The sequence below is a fragment of the Canis lupus genome, chromosome 18, assembly GCF_048164855.1.
Source record: "Canis lupus baileyi chromosome 18, mCanLup2.hap1, whole genome shotgun sequence".
Lineage (NCBI taxonomy): Eukaryota > Metazoa > Chordata > Mammalia > Carnivora > Canidae > Canis > Canis lupus.
In genome coordinates this window covers 20,768,391-20,789,423 of record NC_132855.1, presented here as the reverse complement: position 1 = coordinate 20,789,423, position 21,033 = coordinate 20,768,391, and the positions used below count along the sequence as shown (strand labels likewise).

The following is a 21,033-nucleotide window of genomic DNA, read 5'->3' as shown; positions in this document are numbered from 1 at the left end:
AAATTTCTTCACCATCCATTTTTTTCCATTATGAACTTGGATTATAATAAAGGAACTATTGTTATTTTAAACAAAGTCAACCTATTAAATAGGCATTCGCTAGGTGCCATGACACTCACAGGGGAAGTTTCAGCTACATAATGGAAAGCCATTTACTTTTTTTTCAAGGAAAGGCCCACCTCTGAAAGTGCACACCACCCTTCCCCAGCAACCATGTGAAATGAGCCAATCTTGTTGGAACCAACAAATTGCAGCCAAGCCAAATACAGGGATGCTTAAGCATATGTGAAACTTGAATATATTTATTACAGACATCTTAAGACCCGTAAACTCTGCTCTGGATCACATTACTCCAGGATCACAGAGCTGTTCATGATTGTACAGGAAAGGGGGAATATCATAGACTCACAAAGAATAACTGATATAACTCAGTGTGGTACTTCAGGGACATGAAAACATTGTGCGACATGCAAAAGACTATTCACGAATCACACAAAATATACATTCATTGTGCCATCCATCACATTAACAAGTGAGCTGAAAATACATCATATCCAGCAAAGATAACTGTGGAAGGAAGAAGCTGGCTTGAATAATACCTTTAGGTTCTGAATAACCCAGCACAAATTTTAAATAGAGTGTGGCCAGAGAAACAATAAATGGGGTGGGGATGGGGAGAGACTTAGCACAGGAAGCAAGGTTTTCGAACCTTGTGTTTTTTAGGTCTTCCTAACTCACCAAAAGAACAAATGCAGGCTACCCTCTGAGGCATCTGACTGAGTTTAAGTAAGCAATTTTATTCTTTAACCTATAATCACATATAAAATTGTACCAGCTTTGAGTTACCCACCCTGTTTTAATCACTTAATCTAAACATTTCTAGAAAATCTGTATAAAGATAAATCTCTCAGGACAAAGTATTTACAACCAGCAAACACACACATGAAATTGAATTAAATTAAGGGATGAATTAATTGTGTAAACACGCTCATAGTGCATCTCTTCTTTATGAGCTCCTGGACTCTCCTTTCTCTCTATCCTACTTTAAGGGCAAAGTAGGGGAGAACTGTTAATATACAGATAGGTAAAAGATAGGCCTCCCTCTGACATGTTTCTGCTGGCAAAGGAGACTATATTCCAAAGGACATCTAAAAGGAACAGATTCTGTGGAAATCTTCCAAAAGTAGGGAGGGGTGTTGGGAGCCGTCAAAAAATTGATTATGGCACCTAATCTGCATCAAGGAGTTAGCACACACACACACCTCAATCAAGCCTCTAATCTAGAATTCTCTGGAAACACACTGTTCTGGCCAGGAGCTCCCCAGATAGGATCAGAAAGGAAGAGAGAGACTGTAAATGGAAGGGAAGATAAGCTAAGAATGTGCTTTGGGTAAGAAGTCCCCAGCCCTCAGAGTAGCCTGGGTTGCGGAGTCTGGGGCTGGGTGGGCCTCAGTGGGAGGTAGTCAGAGTGTCTGAGGTAGAAGACCCCGGAGACGGAATGCAGGGCGAGGAGCTGGATTTCTCTGAAGATTCCTCCGCCTTCTCCTCACTTCCTGGCGGGGTGGCAGGGGAGATGGGCAAAAGGCCCTCTTTCTCTCGTTTCTTCTGCTTCATCCGGCGGTTCTGGAACCAGATCTTCACCTGGGTCTCGTTGAGCTGCAGGGATGCTGCGATCTCCACCCTGCGGGCGCGGGTCAGATACTTATTGAAGTGGAACTCCTTTTCCAGCTCGGTGAGCTGCTTGGTGGTGAAGTTGGTACGCACTGCATTCGGTTGACCCACGTAGCCGTACTCTCCAACTTTCCCTGGGGACATGGTGGGGAGCGATGAGAGAGAAAGATAAAAATTTTTACCGTCCATATGAGATCCCCTATATGCTTCAGAGCAACATTCAGGTAAAGGGGAGATCAAGAATTTCTCAACAGAAACTGGGCTGGGAAAGGAGACTGATGAGGTGTAAAGTGTTAATCTGAAGTCAACCATTTGCATGGTCAGACTGGTGATTAATGGAGCCTGGAGATATTAACAGAACCACCCCCCAACCACCACACAAACACACACCCCTACCCACTTCCTACTCCAGAACCTCTAAAACTCAGCCTCTTGGGAAACACAACACTCCCAGATGCTCCTTTGCCCCGATACACCTGGGCACTCTCTCCACACCCTACAACACCGGTGGGAAGAAGCAAGAACTTTTCTTAAGTATTAATTTTCCTTGGCAACTAAGCAAACTAGCTCCTTCCAGAACCATCAAGGAACATCCAAAGAATGGCAAGACTGACCTGTTTTGGGAGGGTTTCTTTTGACTTTCATCCAGTCAAAGGTCTGTGCTGGAGAAGAGGTCTCTGATGTAGGGGAGCGACAGGCTTCTTGGTGGCTGGCGTGGAGAGGGGACAAGGAGTTATTATACGTGGCCAGGGCCAGGCTCTGGTGCTCTTGTCCATATGAGTGGTGAATGTACTGAGGCGAGCCCACCGCGCCCCCGGCATAACCCTGGTGGTGGTGGTGATGCTGGACCATGGGAGATGAGAGATTTCCAGAGTAAGCTGCGGGAGCGCACGAGGGGTACCCACCACTTACTTCTGCTTCCTGATTTAATGCGTAAGGGCTGTAAGGCGCGCCGAAGTTCTGCGCGCCATAGCTTGGACCACAACTCGAATGGGAGTAGGACACCCCCAGGTTCCCGGGAGTCTGGTAGGTGGCCGCTTGGGGGTGGTGATGGTGGTGGTGGTGGTGGGGCGGGCTGATCTGCACCCCCCTGCCCACTAGGAAGCGGTCGTCGCCGCCACAGCTGTTAGCACTGACCGCGCACGACTGGAAAGTTGTAATTCCATGGTCGGAAGGGTAGGCTCGCGCTGAGCAGGTCCCTGAGTCGCCACCGCTGAGGATGGGGTATTCCAGGAAGGAGCTCATTCTTGCATTGTCCATCTGTCACTGAGGGACCGGGTCCTGCGAAGCCCTGGGTGACCGTGCCAACTTTCTCACTTCCTCCATGGGGCCGGAGAAGAAAAATGATATGAATGTACAGTGCGCAAGAGGGGGGGCGCGAGGGCGGAGGGCGCAGGGGGAGGGGCACGTGACTCCGCCAGCCAATGGCGGAGCCTCCTGCGAAAGTTTGCTGGCTCCCGCGGTGATGGATCACCGTTTCAGTGGCATTTAAATCCCCGGCGCTGCTCAGTCTAGGTGACGCGCAGTCGCCCCCCCAGGCAGCCCAGGCGGCGGCGGCAGCTGCGGCGGCTGCAGGGGCAGATTCGGAGCGCTGGGCCGAAGGGGAGCAGCCGCCACCCTCTGCGCGCGCCGACTGCGCTCTCCCCCCCTCCGGGAGGTGGGGGCTGGGAGGCATCCCCGTCTCCGCCCCCTCCCCACCGAGCACAGAAAGATGAACTGGCGAGAGGTGAGAAGGGAAGAGGGCTCCGTCTCTCCGGGGTCGGGAACCAGCGGGCCAGAGCTCGCCGCCCTGCCACCAGCTCGGGGCCCGAGCTCGCCGTGCGCGGAGCAGGAACGGCAGCTCCCCGGGCGCTTTTCAGTCCACAGTCCCTGCTGCGGTGCCGGGGCAGCGAGAAGCCCAGGGGACAGTGGCGTAGGACGAGGCTGGGCCACCAGCTCTTCAAGCTCGGAAGGGAGAGGGAAGTGGGCAGAGGATTGGCCTGCAGGACCCCAGGTGGGCGTGGAGGGGACAAGAGCAAGGGAGAAAAAAAACAAAAAAACAAAAAAAACCCTCCCTTCTCCAAGGAGGGTCTCCGAACCCTACTCCCTCCACCCTAACATTATTAGCAAGGCAATGAGAAGCTTCTGTAATTCGACGCCCGGGAGCGGGTGATTGGTAGTATTTCAGCTGGCCGGAAAAGGCCGGGGGTGGCCGGGCTCTTCGCCCTCCCTCTCTCCTCGCTCTCCGCCCCTTTCTCCTCCCCACTCGGCTTTGCTCCGGGAGCCCTACGGGATCCGGAGCAGCTCGGCCGCGGGATTTTGAAGGGTTGGAGGCGGGGGAGAAAGATGACGCTAGCGGACGTGGCCAGCGTGGGGGCCGGGCGGTGCGCTGCAGGCCATCTGCCGGCTCCCCCGGACCCAGGAGTCTGCGCGCTCCGGCAGGGGCCTCAAAGGGCGAGCCCGCAGCTCCAACAAAATACGCTGAGCTCCCCCCGCAACGGTGCTCGTTTTCTGCAGGGGGGATGTTGGGAGTGTAGGGCCTCCTTTATCCACTGACCGCCCCCTCCCCTTTCTACTGCACGTCTGAGGTGGGGGGTAGGGGCTGGCAGGTGGGAGGGGCGGGGGACAGATGGCTGATGGTGGACGGGATATTTTCTTCTTCCCCAACACCTCCTCCCCTTTGTAACTGCCTGTGTAGTTCCTTGTGTGAACCTTCAAGTCTTTCCCTAGAGAGACACGTGCAAATCTGAGCGTCATCCCAGGCCAGGGGTCCTGTTTTCCATCACCCTCATCCTACCCTGATGCTGACGGGGTCGTTAATTGCTGTTTACTATTAGGTTTCGTGTCAACCCTTGGCTTGTAGAGAGAAAATGCCAAACTGAGACCGAGGATTGATGCATTCTTAGGTAAAAGAAATCCAGAGATCATCCAAGAAGCTTTGCAGCCAATGCAGCATAGATTTGTCTCTGACCCTGTGTACCACATCGGAATCGAACAGATAAAAGTAATTTGAGGATGGGGTTCCCACTCCCCTCTAGCTTTCCTTCCCCAGTTAGAAGAAGAAAGTTTTGCTCGAGGCAGGCACATTTCAAGTGTGTTAGTCAACCTTTCAGGGTTCTCCATCCTGTTCTCCACTTATAGAAGGCTTCCCCCCTCCCAAGTCGCCCCTTCCCCCAGGGGAAACTCTTGCAGAAGTCAGACTACGGATTCCCTCAGTAGCAAAGAAACATTTCCCCCCCAACATTTCCTTTTGAAATGGTATTTTTCAATGACCTTTGACCTATCCCCAACCCCGGTTAAGAGAGAGCATGGACAGGAAAGGTCACTCCTGCCCCAATTTCAGCACCTGGGGACGTTCATCTTCGAGAAGGGAAAAGGAAAGGCGGCCCTTCTGGAGGCGGCTTCTTTGGGAGCTCCAGGCTTCCAGCGACGGGGAGAGGAGGGGCTCCTGTCGGGAAGGAGGTGGAACGTGAGAGGGTCCGTGCTGGCATTGCGGACGATCTGCCTTCCGAACCAAAGGACGTCCTTTCCCCTGGCCTCACTCCTTTGTTGGCTTCTTCAGCCCGGGTTTGCGCAACCCCCTTGGCCGCAGGGCTCGCTCCACAAAGCGCCCCGGGCCGCAATCGCTTCCCTTCCTCTGCTAGTTCTCGGCCTCTGCGCTCCACTCCTTCCACTTCTCTTCCTCCCTCCGGGCCTCATTCCAGAGCCAGCACGGGTGGGGGTGTTTTTCTTGGGACCACATGCATGCGCTTGCACACGGGCCCGCAAGCGCTCGGGGCCGCGACCGACCCACCTCCGCGCACTGCTCCCGGCTCCCGGCTCCCGGCTCCCGGCTCCCGGCCCGCCGGACTCTCGCAGCCCAGCCGGCTCCGCCCCGGTTGGCCGCCCGGAGCGCTGCTCTCCGGTGTGGCTTACAAAGGCAGGCTCCCCTGGCCTCGGGCCCGTAAGGCTTCCGTAGCTCGGTTCTTTCCCCACCCCCACGAAATCCTGGGGCTCACTCCGCCTTGCAGAAGACCCTGGGCCTCGGGGCGTGTAGGCCAGCGCCCCACGACTCGAGCTGAAGTCCCTTTAAATGCCCCGGGAGAGAGAGTGGGCGAGAGGAGAGCTCGATCGCTATTTAAACGAGGACCTGCGAGCGGCTTGCTGGGCTCAAAGCGCCTCTTCCAGGGCTCTGCTCTTAGCAAGGGAAGGAGCAAGGAGGAGACAAAACGCTGCCGAGGCCCGGAGCTGTTCATGGCATCCGCGGCTCAGCCAAGCTGTTGTTTTAAAAGAGCAATAAAAATGAATTATGACTAAACGCCTTCTAACTTAATGCTTTCGGACGGGGATCCCCGGCAAATACGTAAGAGGATTTTTATTTGTGCATGTGTTCCTGCAATTGATCTCTTTGATGACATTCTCATTCATAGAAAGCGTTTGATTTATGAGCGTAGGACGAATCGCAAACAGCAGCGGCTCAGCCGGGGCTGCGGCCGGGCCGCCCTGCTCAGTTCCGCGCCTGGAGCTGGAGACCCGCCCGGGTCCTCACACGCCTCGGCCGCTGCCAGGATTTAGGGGGCAAAAGGGTGGAGGAAGGTAGGGTGCAAACCCATGGAGAGAGATCGCGATTTCTTTGTAACTTCCGAGCCTTAGCTATTAAGAGCCGGGCTCCTAAATCAACCCGCCCCCCACACATGTTGCTTACACGCTGCGTTTTCTCACGGTAAGTGGCCATCGCGGCAGAGCTCAGTAAGGGAAAGATCAGCATGGGGAGATGTAAGAAGGGGGAAAGAACCAGAACAACCCAGTAACGTGCCCTAGATCACATTTTATTGATATTTTATTTAAAGTGCTTGTTCTCTTTCTTTCTAGAAACTGGGTTAATTTATAACCTAGGGCGCAGAAACTCTCCATTTAAAATCTCAACTTGGTAACCTGACTTCACAGCTTTAATGATCCATTATTTGCCATGTAAACAGATTTAAGAATGAAATATTGATTTTTCTGACCCTGAAAAAAAGAATCCTAGAATGACTGAACCAAAGGATTGGAAAGAACCCTTTCTGAAGTGCATTTTCCAGCTAGTAACCATTGTTTTGTTTTGTTTTTGTTTTTCTCTACCTTTTAGGTCTGTTTGCCTGGACCCATCAACAGCTGGGAGACTAATCAACCACACTGAAAATGTTTCCGGGATTGTGGGGGAGGGGTTGGAATGTAGATGTTTGAAACAAATGTGTATAAATAAATGAATTTTGATAACTTAGTTATTGACCTGAAGACTGGTAGCTTGTTAAAGAAACTCCATGTTCCTCCTTCCTGGAGTTGGGGGTTTCTGTAGGCACTTTATTTCGCCACTTTCAAAAGCTTGGGCTTGGCTCAGCTCTGGGGCTGCCCAATTCTGTTTCTATCACCAATTTAAATCTATGGCTTGAACCTCTACACTGAAAAACCAAATCCATTCCCTTTAAAAAGAAAGAAAGAAAAAAAGGAAAGAAAAAAAAAAACACTTCTCAGAAGTCCTAACCATTTTCTGGTTTTCTTTTTTGTTGTTGTCTGTTGAAGACTTTGAACATGCCCCCTTAATAAATATATTAAAATGGAAAAAGAAGATGGATTGTGACCAGAATTTTATTTACCAAGTTAGACTAAAAGAAGAAAAAGAAACCGTTATGAGCCTTGAGAAAGAGGGGGGAGAAAAAAATAAGAAGCTACTTATAGCAAAGGAGAATTTATTCTACCAAAAATACTCATGACAATGCATCCTAATGTAATACAAAAATAAAAAGAAAGTGAAGATACAATTATATGATCACTTTCTTGCAGGCCTCATATATTGCTTTCAGGAAATCACATAGAGGGTCGTTGGATTAGATTTAGAACAACTAAAACTCCAAAATAATCTGTAAAGATGGCTCTGAGACTGGATCAGGAGAATCACTAAACAGAAAATCTTCCACATTTAGAGGAGAGACAGGGTAGGTCTAGGAGAAAATAAAATAAAAATCAACTCTCTCAGAATAAAAGAAGGCCAAACCACCTGGTCAAAGGGGGTTTTGTTTTGTGATGCTTTGTTTTGCTTTAATGTTTTTAGTAATTCAGATGCTGCAAGTCGATTGTGGTGAGTGTGTCTGTAAAAAAGTCAAAGCTGTCAGCTGAAATATCTACGGGACTGTCGAGGGAACCTGGCAAACTGGGCGAGACTGCATCTGAAAGCTGCAGGCAGGAATCTGTGGAAAAAACGTTAAAGTCCTGCAAAGAGGGGACCTCCAGGGTCTCGGGACTGTCATTGTTTAGACCAGAGCCACAGTTCTGGCCCATTGTTGACAAGCAGTTAGAAACAGTGGGTGACTGGTGCTGAAAATGTTTCAGATTTTTCTCATTGCTGGTTAAAGGCGAAACTGGGAAACTTTGGGAGTCGCCATTGTGTCCATTGGGAGCCTGCTGCTGAGAGAGGGCATTTTGCTGAAAAGTGTAACCTTCTCTCTCCAGAAGGGCCCCGGAGACGCTGAGGGCTTGCTCAAAGAGAGACTTCTCTTCCTCGTCCTCCTCCACTTTCTCAGAGTCTTCGAGGCTTTTAAATTTCCCTTCGCTGTTCTGGTTCTCCTTGCACTGGGTCTGCCTCTTGTGCTTCATCCTCCGGTTCTGAAACCACACTTTCACTTGTCTCTCAGTCAAATCCAGCAGCGCTGCAATTTCCACCCTTCGGGGTCTGCAAAGGTACTTGTTGAAATGAAATTCTTTCTCCAGCTCCAAAAGCTGCGTGTTGGTGTAAGCAGTTCTCAGGCGCCGGGAGCCCCCGCCGCTGCCATCGGCGATTTCCAGGGATTCTGCGGAAAAGGAAACCAACAAGAGACACACGCACAGTTGGAGGTGGAGGGGTCCGAGCGGGGTTATTCCACTGGAGAATAAATATAGCAGAAAAGATCAACTGCAACAAAATGGCCGCCCCTGGATGCAGGAGAGCTATTGTGCTGCCTTTCCTGGGAGCCCAGCCCGGGGAGACCCCATCTCTTCCACCTCCATCAAATTCCTGCCTGTGGCTCCCCCCAACCTCTCCATCCGGGAGCAAACTTTATATTAGCCACACCACAATTTATAATTAATGCATCAGCTGCTTAGCTGAGCAAGAGCGATCTATCACTCTTCATTACTGTCAAAAAGCCAAACTCTAGGACAACTAGACAAGAGGAGGTCAGTTCCAACTCAAATAAATCATCCCACATTACACAAGTTAGGGAAAGTTTTCGCCCCCCTCTTCTTAAAAATATATGTGTGTCTCATTGTGCAGCGCAGGATCCCTTTTCTCTCCATCAAACCCACTCCTGAGCCCACAGGGGAAGGGAAGGCAGCCAAGCATCTCTCCTCTCTCCCCCTGCTCTCCCAGCCCACGCTCCCCTCCCCCAGAGCGGCTCCCCGGGCAGCCCGGGCGGGGAGAAGGGGTCCCGGGACCTGGGGCCAAGTCTTTGGACTGACCTTTGTGGCCGAGGCAGGCAGGGCCGGTGGCGGCGGCGGCGGCGGCGGCGGCGGGCGGCAGCGCGGTTTTCTTGGCCGCCTTCTTCTCCTTCATCCAGGGGTACTCGGGCGGCTGCAGGGCGCCGGCGGGCACCGGACTGCCGCGGCTGCCCGCGGGGCTCGGCTTGGGGCGGCCGCCAGCGCCGTGGCGAGGGTGACTGCCCGGGTTCAGGCTGGGAATGGTCTGCTCAAAAGGAGGAGGAATCAGTGTCGAGTGTGAAAGCGTCGAGGTCTTGATTGATGAACTTTGAAATGTATCAGCGACAGGGGGAAAAGATGTCAGGCACTCAGCGAGCGACGGCTGGCTATTGATAAAACCAATCTCTCGCTCAAATTCGTAATTCATGGCCTTCTCCTTGGAGCCCCCTCGGAGAAAAAGTTCCCTCTTCTGGAGGGGCTTTGGGGGGGCAAGGCCCAAGAAAAAGACGAGAGCAGAGGAAAAAAAAAATCTATCATAGAAGATCGCTGCTGGGGTGTTTTTTTTCTAATTCACTGATTACAGCCGTATGGGGACCGCGCTACTATTAAACTATTGAATTCATGGAGACAAGGTTGAAATTGGACCGAATTGGCTGTCACATGATTGCTTCTGCCCAATGACAATTTGGGCTTTAATCAAAAGAAGCCACTGTCTGTTTGATTGATCCAAAAAAGTCGGGAAGGAACGCCTCATTGGGGGCCAGCGAGGCTTTATTTACACTTTTTTCAGGGCAAAAATACATATAGGTGGGTGTGGGTGGGGATGCCCGGGAGTGCGTGGGGGCCAGGGTGCCTGCCTGCCTCCTGATCTGCACAGATCTGGTGTGCGCGCCTGGGAGTGTGTGGAGTGTGAGTGTGTGCGAGTGTGAGCCCTGCTGCCGGCCCGCCGGCGGCTGCCCTCTGCCTCCCCCGCACACTCCGCGCATTGTTTGGGACTGTCGGGAAGACGCCTCGCACCTCACAAATCATTTAAGCACCTCAGTCTGACGCCTGCAGTCATTAACAAAGTAATCCATTAATCTTCAAAGTTTTGACACCCGAGAGCCCCGCATCCCAGCCACATAAGTTCTGTTAAGGCAGGAGGAAGGAGCAGAGGGAGAGGAGAGATGAGACAGGGAGAAGAAAGAGAGAGGGTGAGGGAGGGAGAGGGGGGGGGGAGAGAGAGAGAGAGAGAGAAGGAGAGAGAAGGAGAGGAAGAGAGGAGACACAGAAGAGAGGATTCATTTTGGGGTCTCCCCTCTTTTATTCCCCTTTTCCTCCTCCGCCTTTTCTAACCAGTTCCTGGATCTCACAAGTGATCCTTGTTTTCCTTCCTCTCTGTCTTTACCTCTTTTCATCTTTTTTTCCCTCTTCTCCCCTCTCCCCTTCCCTCTCACTTCTGTCCACCTCTCCTTCCCCCAAACCCCTCCCGCATGCCCTCGCCCCCCTCCCAAAGCCCAGCTCCGAGTCCTCGCCCCCGGACCCGGACCCGGCCCATTGTTAGCCGGCTTTTCCAGGGCAGCTAGGCATCTGGCTCCAGAGGGAAGCGGAAGACGGGAGGCGGCTCTCAAAGCTTCCCAACCTTCCTGTGCCATCAACTTTTCAGGAGTGGCTCGAGAAAGATAGATGCATGTGCCAAGCAAGACAACAACCCCAGGTCCATGTGTCCAAATCCCTGTAGCCAGGGCGGCGGCCAACCAAAGCAATGCCACCCGGAGCAGGCTCCTGCGGCTCCTGGCATTCTGGGTTTCATACCCGTAGGGCTCGGGTGCGGTGAGTATTTCTGATTTCCAGGAAGTCTGTTGGAAGTTAGCAGCAGGGAGGGAGAAGGCGCTTGTTCCTCTTCTTCCTTCCTTCCTTTCTTTCTTTCTCTTTTTCTTTTTCTTTTCCTCTCCTTCTCCTGGTCCTTTTCGCTCTGATTGGGGGCTTGTGCGTTCAGATGCAATGTGTGTTCCCTGGCAGCCCAAATCGTCTCCCGCACCTTTCTGCTCCTTGGCCACCAGCGATGTTTGCACTCAGGTTCTGCTGTGGGAAACAGCACCGCAGGTGAGAGAGGGCAACCTCAGGAGGAATTATAAAGGTTCTCTTTTCTCTGTTCACTCGCTCTCTTTTCCAATTCGGAGACTTGAGACTGAGGGCATCTTGGACTGTGCTGGAGGGTTCAAAAGATAACACCTTTAGGAATCAAACAGTAACTTTTTACAAATCCACCAAGCCAGAAGGAGGGGAGGAGGCTGAGAGAGAAATCTGAAGGTATCTCTTTTCCCTCAAACCCTGAGGATGATGATTCGCTTTTGCTTCCTTTGAAATGGACCAAGTGATCAGACTCCCCCAGGCCGGCAGGCATCCGTGGCAGGAAAATAAATCATTCTGATGGCCAGGGAGAGAGAGGTTGGTGGGGGAGAAAAATCTACGTAGAAAACAAGAAAGGCCGACCGCAGCACAAGGCTAGGACTCCATTTCTGAGGCCAGCATCAAAGGAGGCTTGGGTTGGAAATTAGATATAAAGCGGCCTCCATCATTGACTAGCCCAGAGCATCGCCTTACAGATAGAGATGCTATTTTGGAAAATGTGAGGTTTTTCAGTTTTCTTGCTTTTATTCCAAACAAAGCTCTGAAGGAAGTCTGGGCGCGATCAATCTTGCTCACCAAAAGCCTTGACAGCTTCTGGCCCTTAAGAACACATTTCAGCTTCGAGCTCTTTCCAAGATCAAATGTGGCCGAGCAAAGAGGAGAGCAGGAAACGCAAGTAAACAAGGAAAACTAGTCTTTTTAAAGATATCTTTTTGGCAGCAGGAAGAGTTATAAGGCTGCTTTTAGGAAAGGTGCTTTGCACATTCTGGGATAGTGGCTTTTGGCATTTGCTTTTACCAGAAATAATATTGAGGGGCTAAGGGGAGGGGGAGCTATGGAGAGGGAGCAGCGCTGCCCCCATATCGCTGAGGCTTTGTCAGGGGCTGCGTGGGTGAGAGCTTTCTGCTCGCCTCAGCGGCCTTAATTCAAATACCATCTGGAAGCAAACCCTTTTCTTTGCCCATTCAACATTGAAATCTTCCCCAAATCTGTTACTTTAACTCAGGAATATTTTAATAAGGACTTATTTTTAATATCTTTGAAGCTGGAGGTGAGATCAATATTTTTTTTCTCTTTGAAACCCAAAATGAATGTTTTGACTGCCAAGATATGGGAAATGATATTGGAATCTCATTTAAAAATCTGTGCCCTGAGGGAAGGAGGATGCCTCCAAACCAGTCCCCTCTCAAATAAACAGCAGATTTTAGAAATGGGTTCAAATAGTGGTATCTATGCAAGATTTTGCTCTGTGAATGGATAGCACTCGCTCACTGGCTCTCTCCCTTTCTCGATCTCTCGCTCTGTCTCGTGTGCTCTCTCCACTGTTCCTTATATTACTAGGTAATTTTATACAGTTCTGTAAAATTTTTACTCATAAGAGGATTCTGTGGTTGCTTAGCCTGCTCAGTTCATATCTGAACAAGCAAAAGACTGGAAGCTCCGGTCCTCACAAAGGTTGGTTTTCCAGCCTCTGCATTTCTGAGGTGCGCCATATTTCGGCAGGGAGGTTGGGGTGGGGTGAGGAGCAAATCTACTCAAACTCTTTTTTTTTTTTTTTTAATGTGTATCAGGAGCCCAAGAACAGATGTGGGAGAAGCATCTCTGGCTGTGAGAGAAACACCCAGATCTCTACAGCTGCCTGGCTTTGCATCTTCTGAGCCTTTCTCTTTTTCTTAAAATGTGAGAAGGTTTCCTAAAAGCAGCTCCTGTGGACCCAAGAGATACCCCCAAAATGGCTCCAGTGCCTATTTCTAAAGATCACCTGAGGGAGCTTCTCAGGGGAAAGATAGAGGCCATGATGATGGATATTTTGGATTGCAAACAAAATGGCGACATTTTTCACCTCCGTCTCTGAAAGATACAATCCAGGGAGAAGGAGGATTTATTTCTCACATCAGATGCTTCTGATCCTGAGACGCAGGTGGTTCCTCATTTCCAATTTAGAAAGGAGATGTTGATGGGGATACAGTTCTGAGGTTTTCACTTTCTGAATTTGGTTCCTTCTCCAAGCAATTCTTTACTCTGAAGGTAAAAATATTTCCCTTTCCTGTGCCTGCTTTTGCCCCTGCCAGCCAGTCAGTAGGCAGCCCTATCCTAAATCCAGGAGTAGAAATGTAATGTTTAGCTCTTGCAGCATCAAATGAAAGAAGTACTTATAAAATTGCATTTTTATTAGAAAGATACCAATCTCCTTTCTCTCTCCTCCTCCCCCTGGGGCCATAAAAGGAGAGCCAGGAGGGATGAAGGAGAGGAAATAAATCCAGAGGATGCCAAATCCTAAATTCCGGGAGGAAGCCGACGCTGGGAGTCTAGCAGTCCAGGGCAGGGCTGGGGAGGCTCCTGGGAGGTCAGCCTTTCTTTTGCTGGAGACCTGGGCGAGGTTCTGTCTCCTTCAGGCCGCCTAGCTCCCAGGGGCGATATTAGGACTGATTCTTTCCTCCTGGAGCGATGAGGGACGGAAAAAGCATCCACAGAGAGTCCGGTTGCTCCAGAAAATGCTCGGCATCCTCCGCGAGGCTGGTGATGCCCAGGGTTGGGGCACTGGCTGGTCCGCTTTGACCTGGAGGAAGATCTTGGAGAAGACCGCCCAGCGTCACTCCCCGGCGGGGCCTCTCGGGCACCTGTGCGGCCCCGCCGCGCTTCGGGCCGGCTGCCTTTTGTTTCCCCCGCACTCGGCGCTCCGCAGCCCCTGCGCCCGCGCAGGCCCCTCGGCGGCAGCTGGGAACCAGGCAGCCCAGCGGGCTGGCGCTCGGCGCGTCCAGAGCCGCCCGCCTCCAGGAGCTCCTGCAGCCTTCCCAGGAATTGCCGTGCTCCCAGGCGCGCCGCCTGGCCAGGCCCCACTCCGGGCTGGAAGGCTTGCCGCGGCCTGCTCAGCCACTTCGCCTCTGCCTGGATTTCACGCAGACCCCCTTCTTCGGCCAAAGAACCCCTTCTGAACACGGATATTATTCAGAATAAAAACTTTATTTATTTATTCTTTTTGTTTACTTTCTCAGAATGTGAGCAGCAAGGAATGTAGAACTCTCAAAACAAATCTAGCATTTTTTTTTCACGTTTACAGATTTTTTTTTTCAGTTTCGCCGGATGTTACAAACCTAAATCACTGTTTTCAAAAGCTGGATCCTCTCTGGTATTATTGCATCATTATCGTTTTTATAAAGGAATTATATTTCCCTTTCAAATAAAAAATTTTTTCTATGTACGCCAATACACTATTGAACAAAAGGCCCAAGAAACCTTCTGAACAATCAGGGTACAGAATTTCTTTAATATAAATACGAACGGATGGGGATAAATAATACTTAAAACTTAGATTATTCAATGCTTGCAAAAAAAATATAAATAAATCTGACTGTTCACCAGCATACACACACGGAAAGACGTACACTTAGTCATCCTTGCACAGGGAGCCCCTGTTTCAAAGCGCCTTTGATTTTTTCTCGCTCTTTACAAGAAGTGCAATTAAAAAAAAACTAAAAATTAAGAAAAAAAAGTAATTGCTTCCCCTCGGGAACCATAATGTACGAACAAATTCACATTGAAGAACTCGGCTAGAAAATTTGTTCATATACCCTGTTTCTGATCAAAGAGTAGAGAAGGTAAAGGATGCAGGGCCAGCGGCCGAGCGAGGGGTGGGAGGAGATAAACATCGCTACTGATACTGACAGCCATTCCAGCAACCAAGATTGCTACGTCACATAAACTATAAAAACGCGTTACCAAAGAAAACAAAACGGGGTGGGGGGAAGGTAGTGGGGGCGGAGGAGAGAGAAAGGAGGACCGGAGGAACCTTAAAACAAAACCAAAAAAAAAAAAAAAAAAAGTAAACGTAGAAGAAAGGTGGGGGCAGGGGGACTCTCCTGGCGCGCAGCCCCGAGCCCACCATCACAGGTGGGTGAGCTTGGGGGCTTCCTGAATTCTTCCCTGAGAAGGATGGTGGGCGGTAAGGTCCGTGTAGGTGGGGTGCGGCTCCCCTGGCCCGGGCCCGTGATGGTGGCCGCTGCCCAGTGGCCCAGCACCCCCGTAGTCCATGGCGGCCTGGGCGGCGTGGGGGAGGTGAGTTAGGCCAAAGAGGGCAGGCCCAGAGTTGCTCATGGGCTCCACATAGCTGCCCCCCACGAAGACGGGGCTTCCCTGTAAGTGTGGGGTCCCATAGCTGCCGTTGCCCTGCAGGCCATGCGCGTGTGGGTCGTAGTCGGGTGTACCCCCCGCCCCCGCCGCGGTGTAGCGCTTCTGTGGGGGCGGTGGGGGAGCGCAGCTTGGCAGGGGGGCGGGGTAGGAGGCGGGGGGCAGCCCATAGGCGCCCTGGGGAGGCTTGGAGAAAGGCGGGGGCGACTGGGGCTCATATGGGACGCTGTTGACCAGCGAATGCATAGAGTTCAGATAGCCGCCCGCGCCAGGGGGCACCGGGCTGCGACTTGGGGACTGGCCCCCTGATGACGTCAGCATGCCCTTGCCCTTCTGATCCTTCTTGTACTTCATGCGGCGATTCTGGAACCAGATCTTGATCTGGCGCTCGGTGAGGTTCAGCAGGTTGGCCATCTCCACCCGGCGTGGCCGGCACAGGTAGCGGTTGAAGTGGAATTCTTTCTCCAGCTCCACCAGCTGCGCGCTCGTGTAGGCGGTGCGCGCCCGTTTGGACGACGCCTGCCCAGGCGGGCTCTTGTCGCCAGCGCAGCTCTCCCCTGTGAGGACAGAGAAGAGTGCCGTCAGGGGCGGCCCCAGGCCCCGCCTAGCCCCTGACCCAGCCAGGCCCCTCCTTGCTCCAGGCCCCAAGATCCCTCCATCTGTCAGGGCCCAAAAAGGAGGAGGAGGAACTAGGTGCTGCCCTCTGTCCTGGTGGGGAAACAGTGCCAGTAGCTGGGTAGCTAGTCCTTCCTTCAGTCAAGTTGCAAGTCAGAAGCTTCCCTAAGGGGGGAGAGGTAAGGACAGAAAAGCAGAACCCCCAGTTTGCTTCTCTGGTCTGTATTTCCCTCTTGGAGCTCATCACTTTCTGAATCATTTGCTGATCCCTTCAGGCCTATCAAGAACTACAAGCTCCCTGTGGGCAGGTCTCCTATCACTCCCTTCACAGCACCTGGAATGTGGAGCACCTAATACACACTCAATAAACCTTTCCCCTCTCACTGTCTGACTGAAGGACTGGACATTTGCCTCAACTGGCCACTCATTTTGTCTACCCAGTGGAGATGCTTTGGAGTGGAAGCCCCAATCTGGAAGGCCTTCTGTGCCCAAAGGAAGAGATCCCATTGAAAGTATCAATTTCTAGTGGGGTGACCCAGGCCTCTGATGCCTATTTATTAGGATTCTTCATGTCATCAAGCAGCCTCCCATTTTTGTACACGAATCCTGTGTCCTATCCCCACCCCACCCCTAAATCTTGACTCTGGAGGGTTCCAGATGCTCAGGTTCAGGACAGAGTACTGGCAACTGGAGAAAGCAGGGGCAACAGTGACCAAGATGCTGGGAAGCCCCAGACCCAAGGCCTGTCCTCCAGTTTAGTTCCAGGAGGCCCATGTGGTTCCTATTAGCATGACAAGGCCAAATCCCCTCCCCCAGGAGATCCCTGGCTGCCTTCATTGTACTAAGTCTGAGTAGGGCCTTCCCAGAGGAAGGGCAGCCACTCCATCTACTGGAGCAAAAAATTAAAAATAGGCTCTGTTTATAAGCAAAGTGTTGATTCTCCCTTGGATGGTTGACTAGGCCTGCTTTTATTCTTCCACATTTCAGTGTGGAGTGGATGTCACTGTTTCATTAGAAATGAGGAGTTGTGCTAAAGAGAGAGAGTGGAGCTCAGGTTTGTTGTGTCCAAAGGTCCTAACTCCAAGAGTGGAGCAAGAAGGGATTCCAAACTCACTAGGCCCCACTTGCTCTTGAAGCACTCAAGAGAGGCTCCCATCAGGTCTCTCTCTGGGGGTTCCTGGGCACGCAGAGTCCTGTCACCCCCCCAACCCCCTAGTTTGAGGGAGAAGGAGCAGTTAATTCTTGAAAATGTTCCAGGGCTCCCAGACTGTCCTGGCCGCAGCTGGAAGTGGCCTGGCCAGGCCAGAGGACCCTCCTCCAGAAGGCACCGCTTTACCTGAGCTGGAGCCGCTGGTTTTCTGCTTTGTGTTTTGCCGAGACTCTTTCATCCAGGGGAAGATTTGTTTGGCCACGGTAGGTGAGTTGAGTAGGGGGCTCTTGGCTGCGCTGGCGGGGGTGGGGTTGCTGCTGGCATTCTGAGGTGGGGAGACCGAAGAGGGGGGAGGGGGCGCGGCCGGAGCAGGTGCTGGGGGCTGCGGCGGTGGGGGTTGAGGCTGCTGTGGAGCAGGGGGCGCGGCCTGGGGCGGTGGCGGGGCCAAGGGTGGCTCGCCCAGGCCTGGGGGCTGGCTGGGCGGGCCACTCAGGGTGCGCAGACACGCCTCGCTCAACTCGTGAGCCTTGGGATGGCCCCCGGCGCTGGCGGGCGACTGCAGTGAGCAGGCAGGCCGGTGGTACTCGCCATCGGCGCCCAGGGCCGCGGACGCCGGGTACGGCTGCTGACTGGCATTATAAGCGAACCCGTTGGCTGCCTGGTAGGGGTAGCCACCGTAGATCGCGGAGCTGTCGTAGTAGGTCGCTTTTTGCATCGCGTTGTTTCACGATCTTGATCGCACACACTGACAGGGGCTTGACACCCGTGAGGGCGCACATTGGCACGCCCCCGCGGTCACGTGACGCTCCGCCGCCAATTGCCGCCCCGCGCAGACCTGGGGGGGCGAGAATCGCAGCGCGGTGAGGGCTCCGCGCAAATCCATCTTACTCTCAATAGCTAAGTGACATGAAAGCCATAAAAGAAAAAGTGGTCAGCAATATTTAGCAGCACGACTTGGCCCCGGGCGCAGAGAGCCGCGCTATAAAAAGCCGCTGGAATTTACTGGCAGCTACAAATATTTGCTTAACTTGCGTCTGGAGTTGGGGGGTTTTCCGGGGAGAGAGGAGGAGAGTCAGCGAGGGCTGGAAGTCGGGTCTCCAGACCTGGAGTCCAGAAGAAGAAAGGCTGATGAGCTAGAAAGAAACTGGGCTGGGATTCTTCTTTTCCAGGGAAGGAGAAACTTGGGGGTGTCCCTTCATCACCGCTCTTTAGCCTTGTCCAGTGAGCCCCGCGACTCCTTCCCTCTCAGGATCTTGGAGGAAGGGGCAAGGGGGCACAGGGGAGGTTAGGCTGACAATCTGTTCTCCAATCCTTGCTTACGACTGATATTTGGCAAAAGAGCCCTGACGCGAGGTGACTTCCCATCCAGCCCCTGCCTGGATCTTCCAGCACCCAACAGAGGTATGCATAAAAAATTTTCAGGCAATTGCCCTACTCTACCCCGCTGGGTTTCAGAAGCTGAGCTTGTTAGGCAGTTAATCTATCCCTGTGCAGGGATATGACCTACCTCCTCCAAATGAGCCCCTTGTGGCCAAGAAGGGGAGAGAGAAAACTTTGGATGGAACATCCTGTGTGGGAAGGGACCAACAACAACACTCGCTCTAGCAAGTCAAACTCAAATCCTGGACAGTTCTTTACTCCTTTCCTCTCCCTATTTCTCAGGCAGGACCCAGCAAGCCACTCCCACCTCTTTTCCCCTGTTGCAGAAGGTTCCCAGACTCTCCTGCCTTGGACTTTCTGAGGTGCTGTTATTCAGGGCAACTATCAAATTCTACCTGTTAAAACATGATGGATTAGAGAAAAAAACAACCCACCAGGAACCTGAAAAACCAGCGTTCATCTCCATGACCACGGCTTGAACTCTCCTTCCAACTTAACGATAATAGGTTCTGTCTTAGAAACTGCTATGTAATTTGATGTATGGGGGTCATTTGGCTCCGGACGAGGGATGGAAGCACAAGCCATAAAATCCTGCCAGAGTTCCCTGATCTTTGTGTGCTGTTGTTGTTGATGTTTGTTACTTGGCCTATTTACCTGCTTCAGAGACACCAAGTAAAGGTCAACCCTGGAAATGTTAAAAGCAACTAAAAAGCCTTCTCAACTCTTTTTAAAAATTTATTATTTAGAAAGCAGTTTGCAAAAGTGAAATCTATGTTTTATTTTGTTTTCAACCTTTTCATGGTCAATCTCTGGTTCTCAGCTGAGAAAAGTTCCATGTGAGTTCATGCACACACATACACACACACAGAATGATAATTTCTCTAAGAAAAAAAATGCAATGACAAATTCATGAAGAAAATGGTTTAGTTCATGCCCCAACTATGTATATGTATATTTGAGTCCTGGAGTCATTCAAGTTCTCTAGGACTAGCCGACACTTTGTTAACTAGAAAACACCATCCACCAGCGTATGATTATAATTTTGTTTTTAATAACGGGTTCCTTTGGATTTCATTATTAAAGCAACAATCTGACCAACATCTGGAAAACAAGCACAATTAATTTTCCAGAACCTCAATTAAAAAATCACAGCTTCCCTTATCCGAAGTTACTGTGTGTAATCTTGAGCCCTGGAGTATTGTTTCTATGTTGGAAATAGATAGGAACCAACAGATACCATGATCGAAAATAAATAAAACTTAAAACTGAATAGCAGTTGTGAATATCTCAGTTTCCTGTTCTTTCACTGAAAACAGCTCCTATTACATTTGGCAGTGTTCATGTCTGCCATTATAAAATTTTAAGATAGTAGGCTTGTGCAAAATAAAATGTCAGGTTAAGAAAATTACTCCAGACACTTGAACAGCAAGATATTAGATAAAACAAAATTAAGGTGATTTTGAACGTGCAGCATTTCAAGTGACTTACTAATCCATTATCACAAGCTATATTGGCCGGCTGCTTACTTAAGTCTTTTCATCAAGTTGTGCATTGTCTTGTAAATAATAAAAATGCCGTGAGAAACCAAAGAACATACAACAGCCCCCATAAACTCAAAATATGAATTCTCCTCGGTGATCCCACCAAGGTCCTTCCTATTGTTTGAGGTTAGCAGACAACCACCGTGGGGCCCACACATTTCCCCCCTCCCGCCCCACCTCAGCCCCCAAAGTTTGCAACCTAGTAAAGAAGTTGGAGATCCGCTGGAAACTTGCTTTGCACCCCCACCCCACCCCCCACCCCCAGCAAGGCCTGGGGATGGGAGGAGATTCCTCCAAAAAGATCTGTTTCTGGACAATAACCCCCAGGTGCAAGAGCTGAAAGAGAGTTGAGGCTAAATTGAGTGCAGAAAGCAAGCCCTATTGTCTTTCTGGAAGATCTGCCCAAATTCAACCTCCTTCCTTCAGACACCGCTCCCCGTTTCCACTCCCGCCCCTTCCTCAGCCTGCCCTCACCCCGAGTTTAAGTGGGAATATCGGGTGAGAGCCCCCGCGTCCCCTTGCCCACCCCTCCCTCCCACCCCAACCCAGAAAAGTTGGGGCTGGGCTAGGGGAGAGGGACGAGGTGGGGGCGGGGATGAGAAAGCCGCCTGAACTCGAAGTGTAAGGGTATCAGTCACTGCCGGGAAGGAAGCTCCGGCTTGTGAACTCTTCTTGAACCGAGATTTAAGTCTGCAGCCATAAATCACCGAGACGTAAACTCCGCCATTCAGCGCCGAGAGCCGCCGGTTGTGGCCCTGCTTACCTTAACTTCTGACGAGCGCCGCGGGCGCAGGCTCGGGCTCGGGCTCGGGCTCGGGCTCGGGCTCGGGCTCCGGCCCCCGGCCCCCGGCCCGGCTCGGCGGCCCGGCCGGTCCCCTAGGCGCGGGCTGGGCACCGACCCTCAGCATCAGCCGAGACCGCGGGCGGGAGGGAGACCCCAAGGCCCGGACGCCGCGGCGCAGAGCGTGGCCGCCTCGCTGCTCCGGCGCGGCTCGCCCAGGGCGGACTGGGGCGGCTTGGACCCCCCCTCCCACCCACCCCACCCAC

The 21,033-nt window shown here is 51.7% G+C and overlaps 3 protein-coding genes and 2 long non-coding RNA genes across 13 annotated transcripts in view; 2 read left to right on the top strand and 3 right to left on the bottom strand.

Annotated features, from left to right (window-relative positions):
- Window positions 1–286: 286 nt before the first annotated feature.
- HOXA1 (homeobox A1) lies at window positions 287–5,905 on the bottom strand. 4 transcript variants are annotated; one of them, XM_072783678.1, is made up of 4 exons: window positions 5,444–5,904; window positions 4,997–5,098; window positions 2,286–2,991; window positions 287–1,805 (listed from the first exon to the last, which is right to left on the bottom strand). In XM_072783678.1, exons 3-4 carry the CDS (start codon window positions 2,929–2,931, stop codon window positions 1,450–1,452), a joined length of 1,002 nt encoding a protein of 333 aa, XP_072639779.1. In that variant the 5' UTR covers window positions 2,932–2,991; window positions 4,997–5,098; window positions 5,444–5,904; the 3' UTR covers window positions 287–1,449. The 4 variants fall into 4 exon arrangements, with proteins under 4 accessions (XP_072639779.1, XP_072639780.1, XP_072639781.1 ...); XM_072783679.1 differs by having other exon boundaries at window positions 2,286–2,987; XM_072783681.1 differs by having other exon boundaries at window positions 1,669–1,805; window positions 2,286–2,380; window positions 2,584–5,098; window positions 5,444–5,905.
- Window positions 3,085–6,892, top strand: LOC140608812 (uncharacterized). The gene is made up of 2 exons (XR_012010791.1): window positions 3,085–3,397; window positions 6,758–6,892. It is a non-coding gene; the product is annotated as an uncharacterized lncRNA (long non-coding RNA).
- Window positions 6,893–7,341: 449 nt separating this feature from the next.
- Window positions 7,342–10,501, bottom strand: HOXA2 (homeobox A2). The gene is made up of 2 exons (XM_072783672.1): window positions 9,103–10,501; window positions 7,342–8,456 (listed from the first exon to the last, which is right to left on the bottom strand). The coding sequence occupies exons 1-2, from the start codon at window positions 9,485–9,487 to the stop codon at window positions 7,717–7,719; spliced, it is 1,125 nt and encodes a 374-aa protein (XP_072639773.1). The 5' UTR covers window positions 9,488–10,501; the 3' UTR covers window positions 7,342–7,716.
- On the top strand, window positions 9,874–14,146 carry LOC140608815 (uncharacterized). Its single transcript, XR_012010798.1, has 2 exons — window positions 9,874–10,872; window positions 12,744–14,146. It is a non-coding gene; the product is annotated as an uncharacterized lncRNA (long non-coding RNA).
- Window positions 14,118–21,033, bottom strand: part of HOXA3 (homeobox A3) — a 45,515-nt gene continuing 38,599 nt past the window's right edge. For 5 of the 6 annotated variants that reach the window (XM_072783667.1, XM_072783664.1, XM_072783668.1 and 2 more), the window contains 2 exons: window positions 17,252–17,900; window positions 14,118–15,857 (listed from right to left, as the gene is read on the bottom strand). In XM_072783667.1, the coding sequence (XP_072639768.1) occupies window positions 15,058–15,857; window positions 17,252–17,780 (1,329 nt within the window). In that variant the 5' untranslated portion in view covers window positions 17,781–17,900 and the 3' untranslated portion in view covers window positions 14,118–15,057. Of the gene's footprint in view, window positions 15,858–17,251; window positions 17,901–20,749; window positions 20,901–21,033 lie in introns of those variants that run through there. The other variant, XM_072783669.1, reaches the window with a different exon arrangement.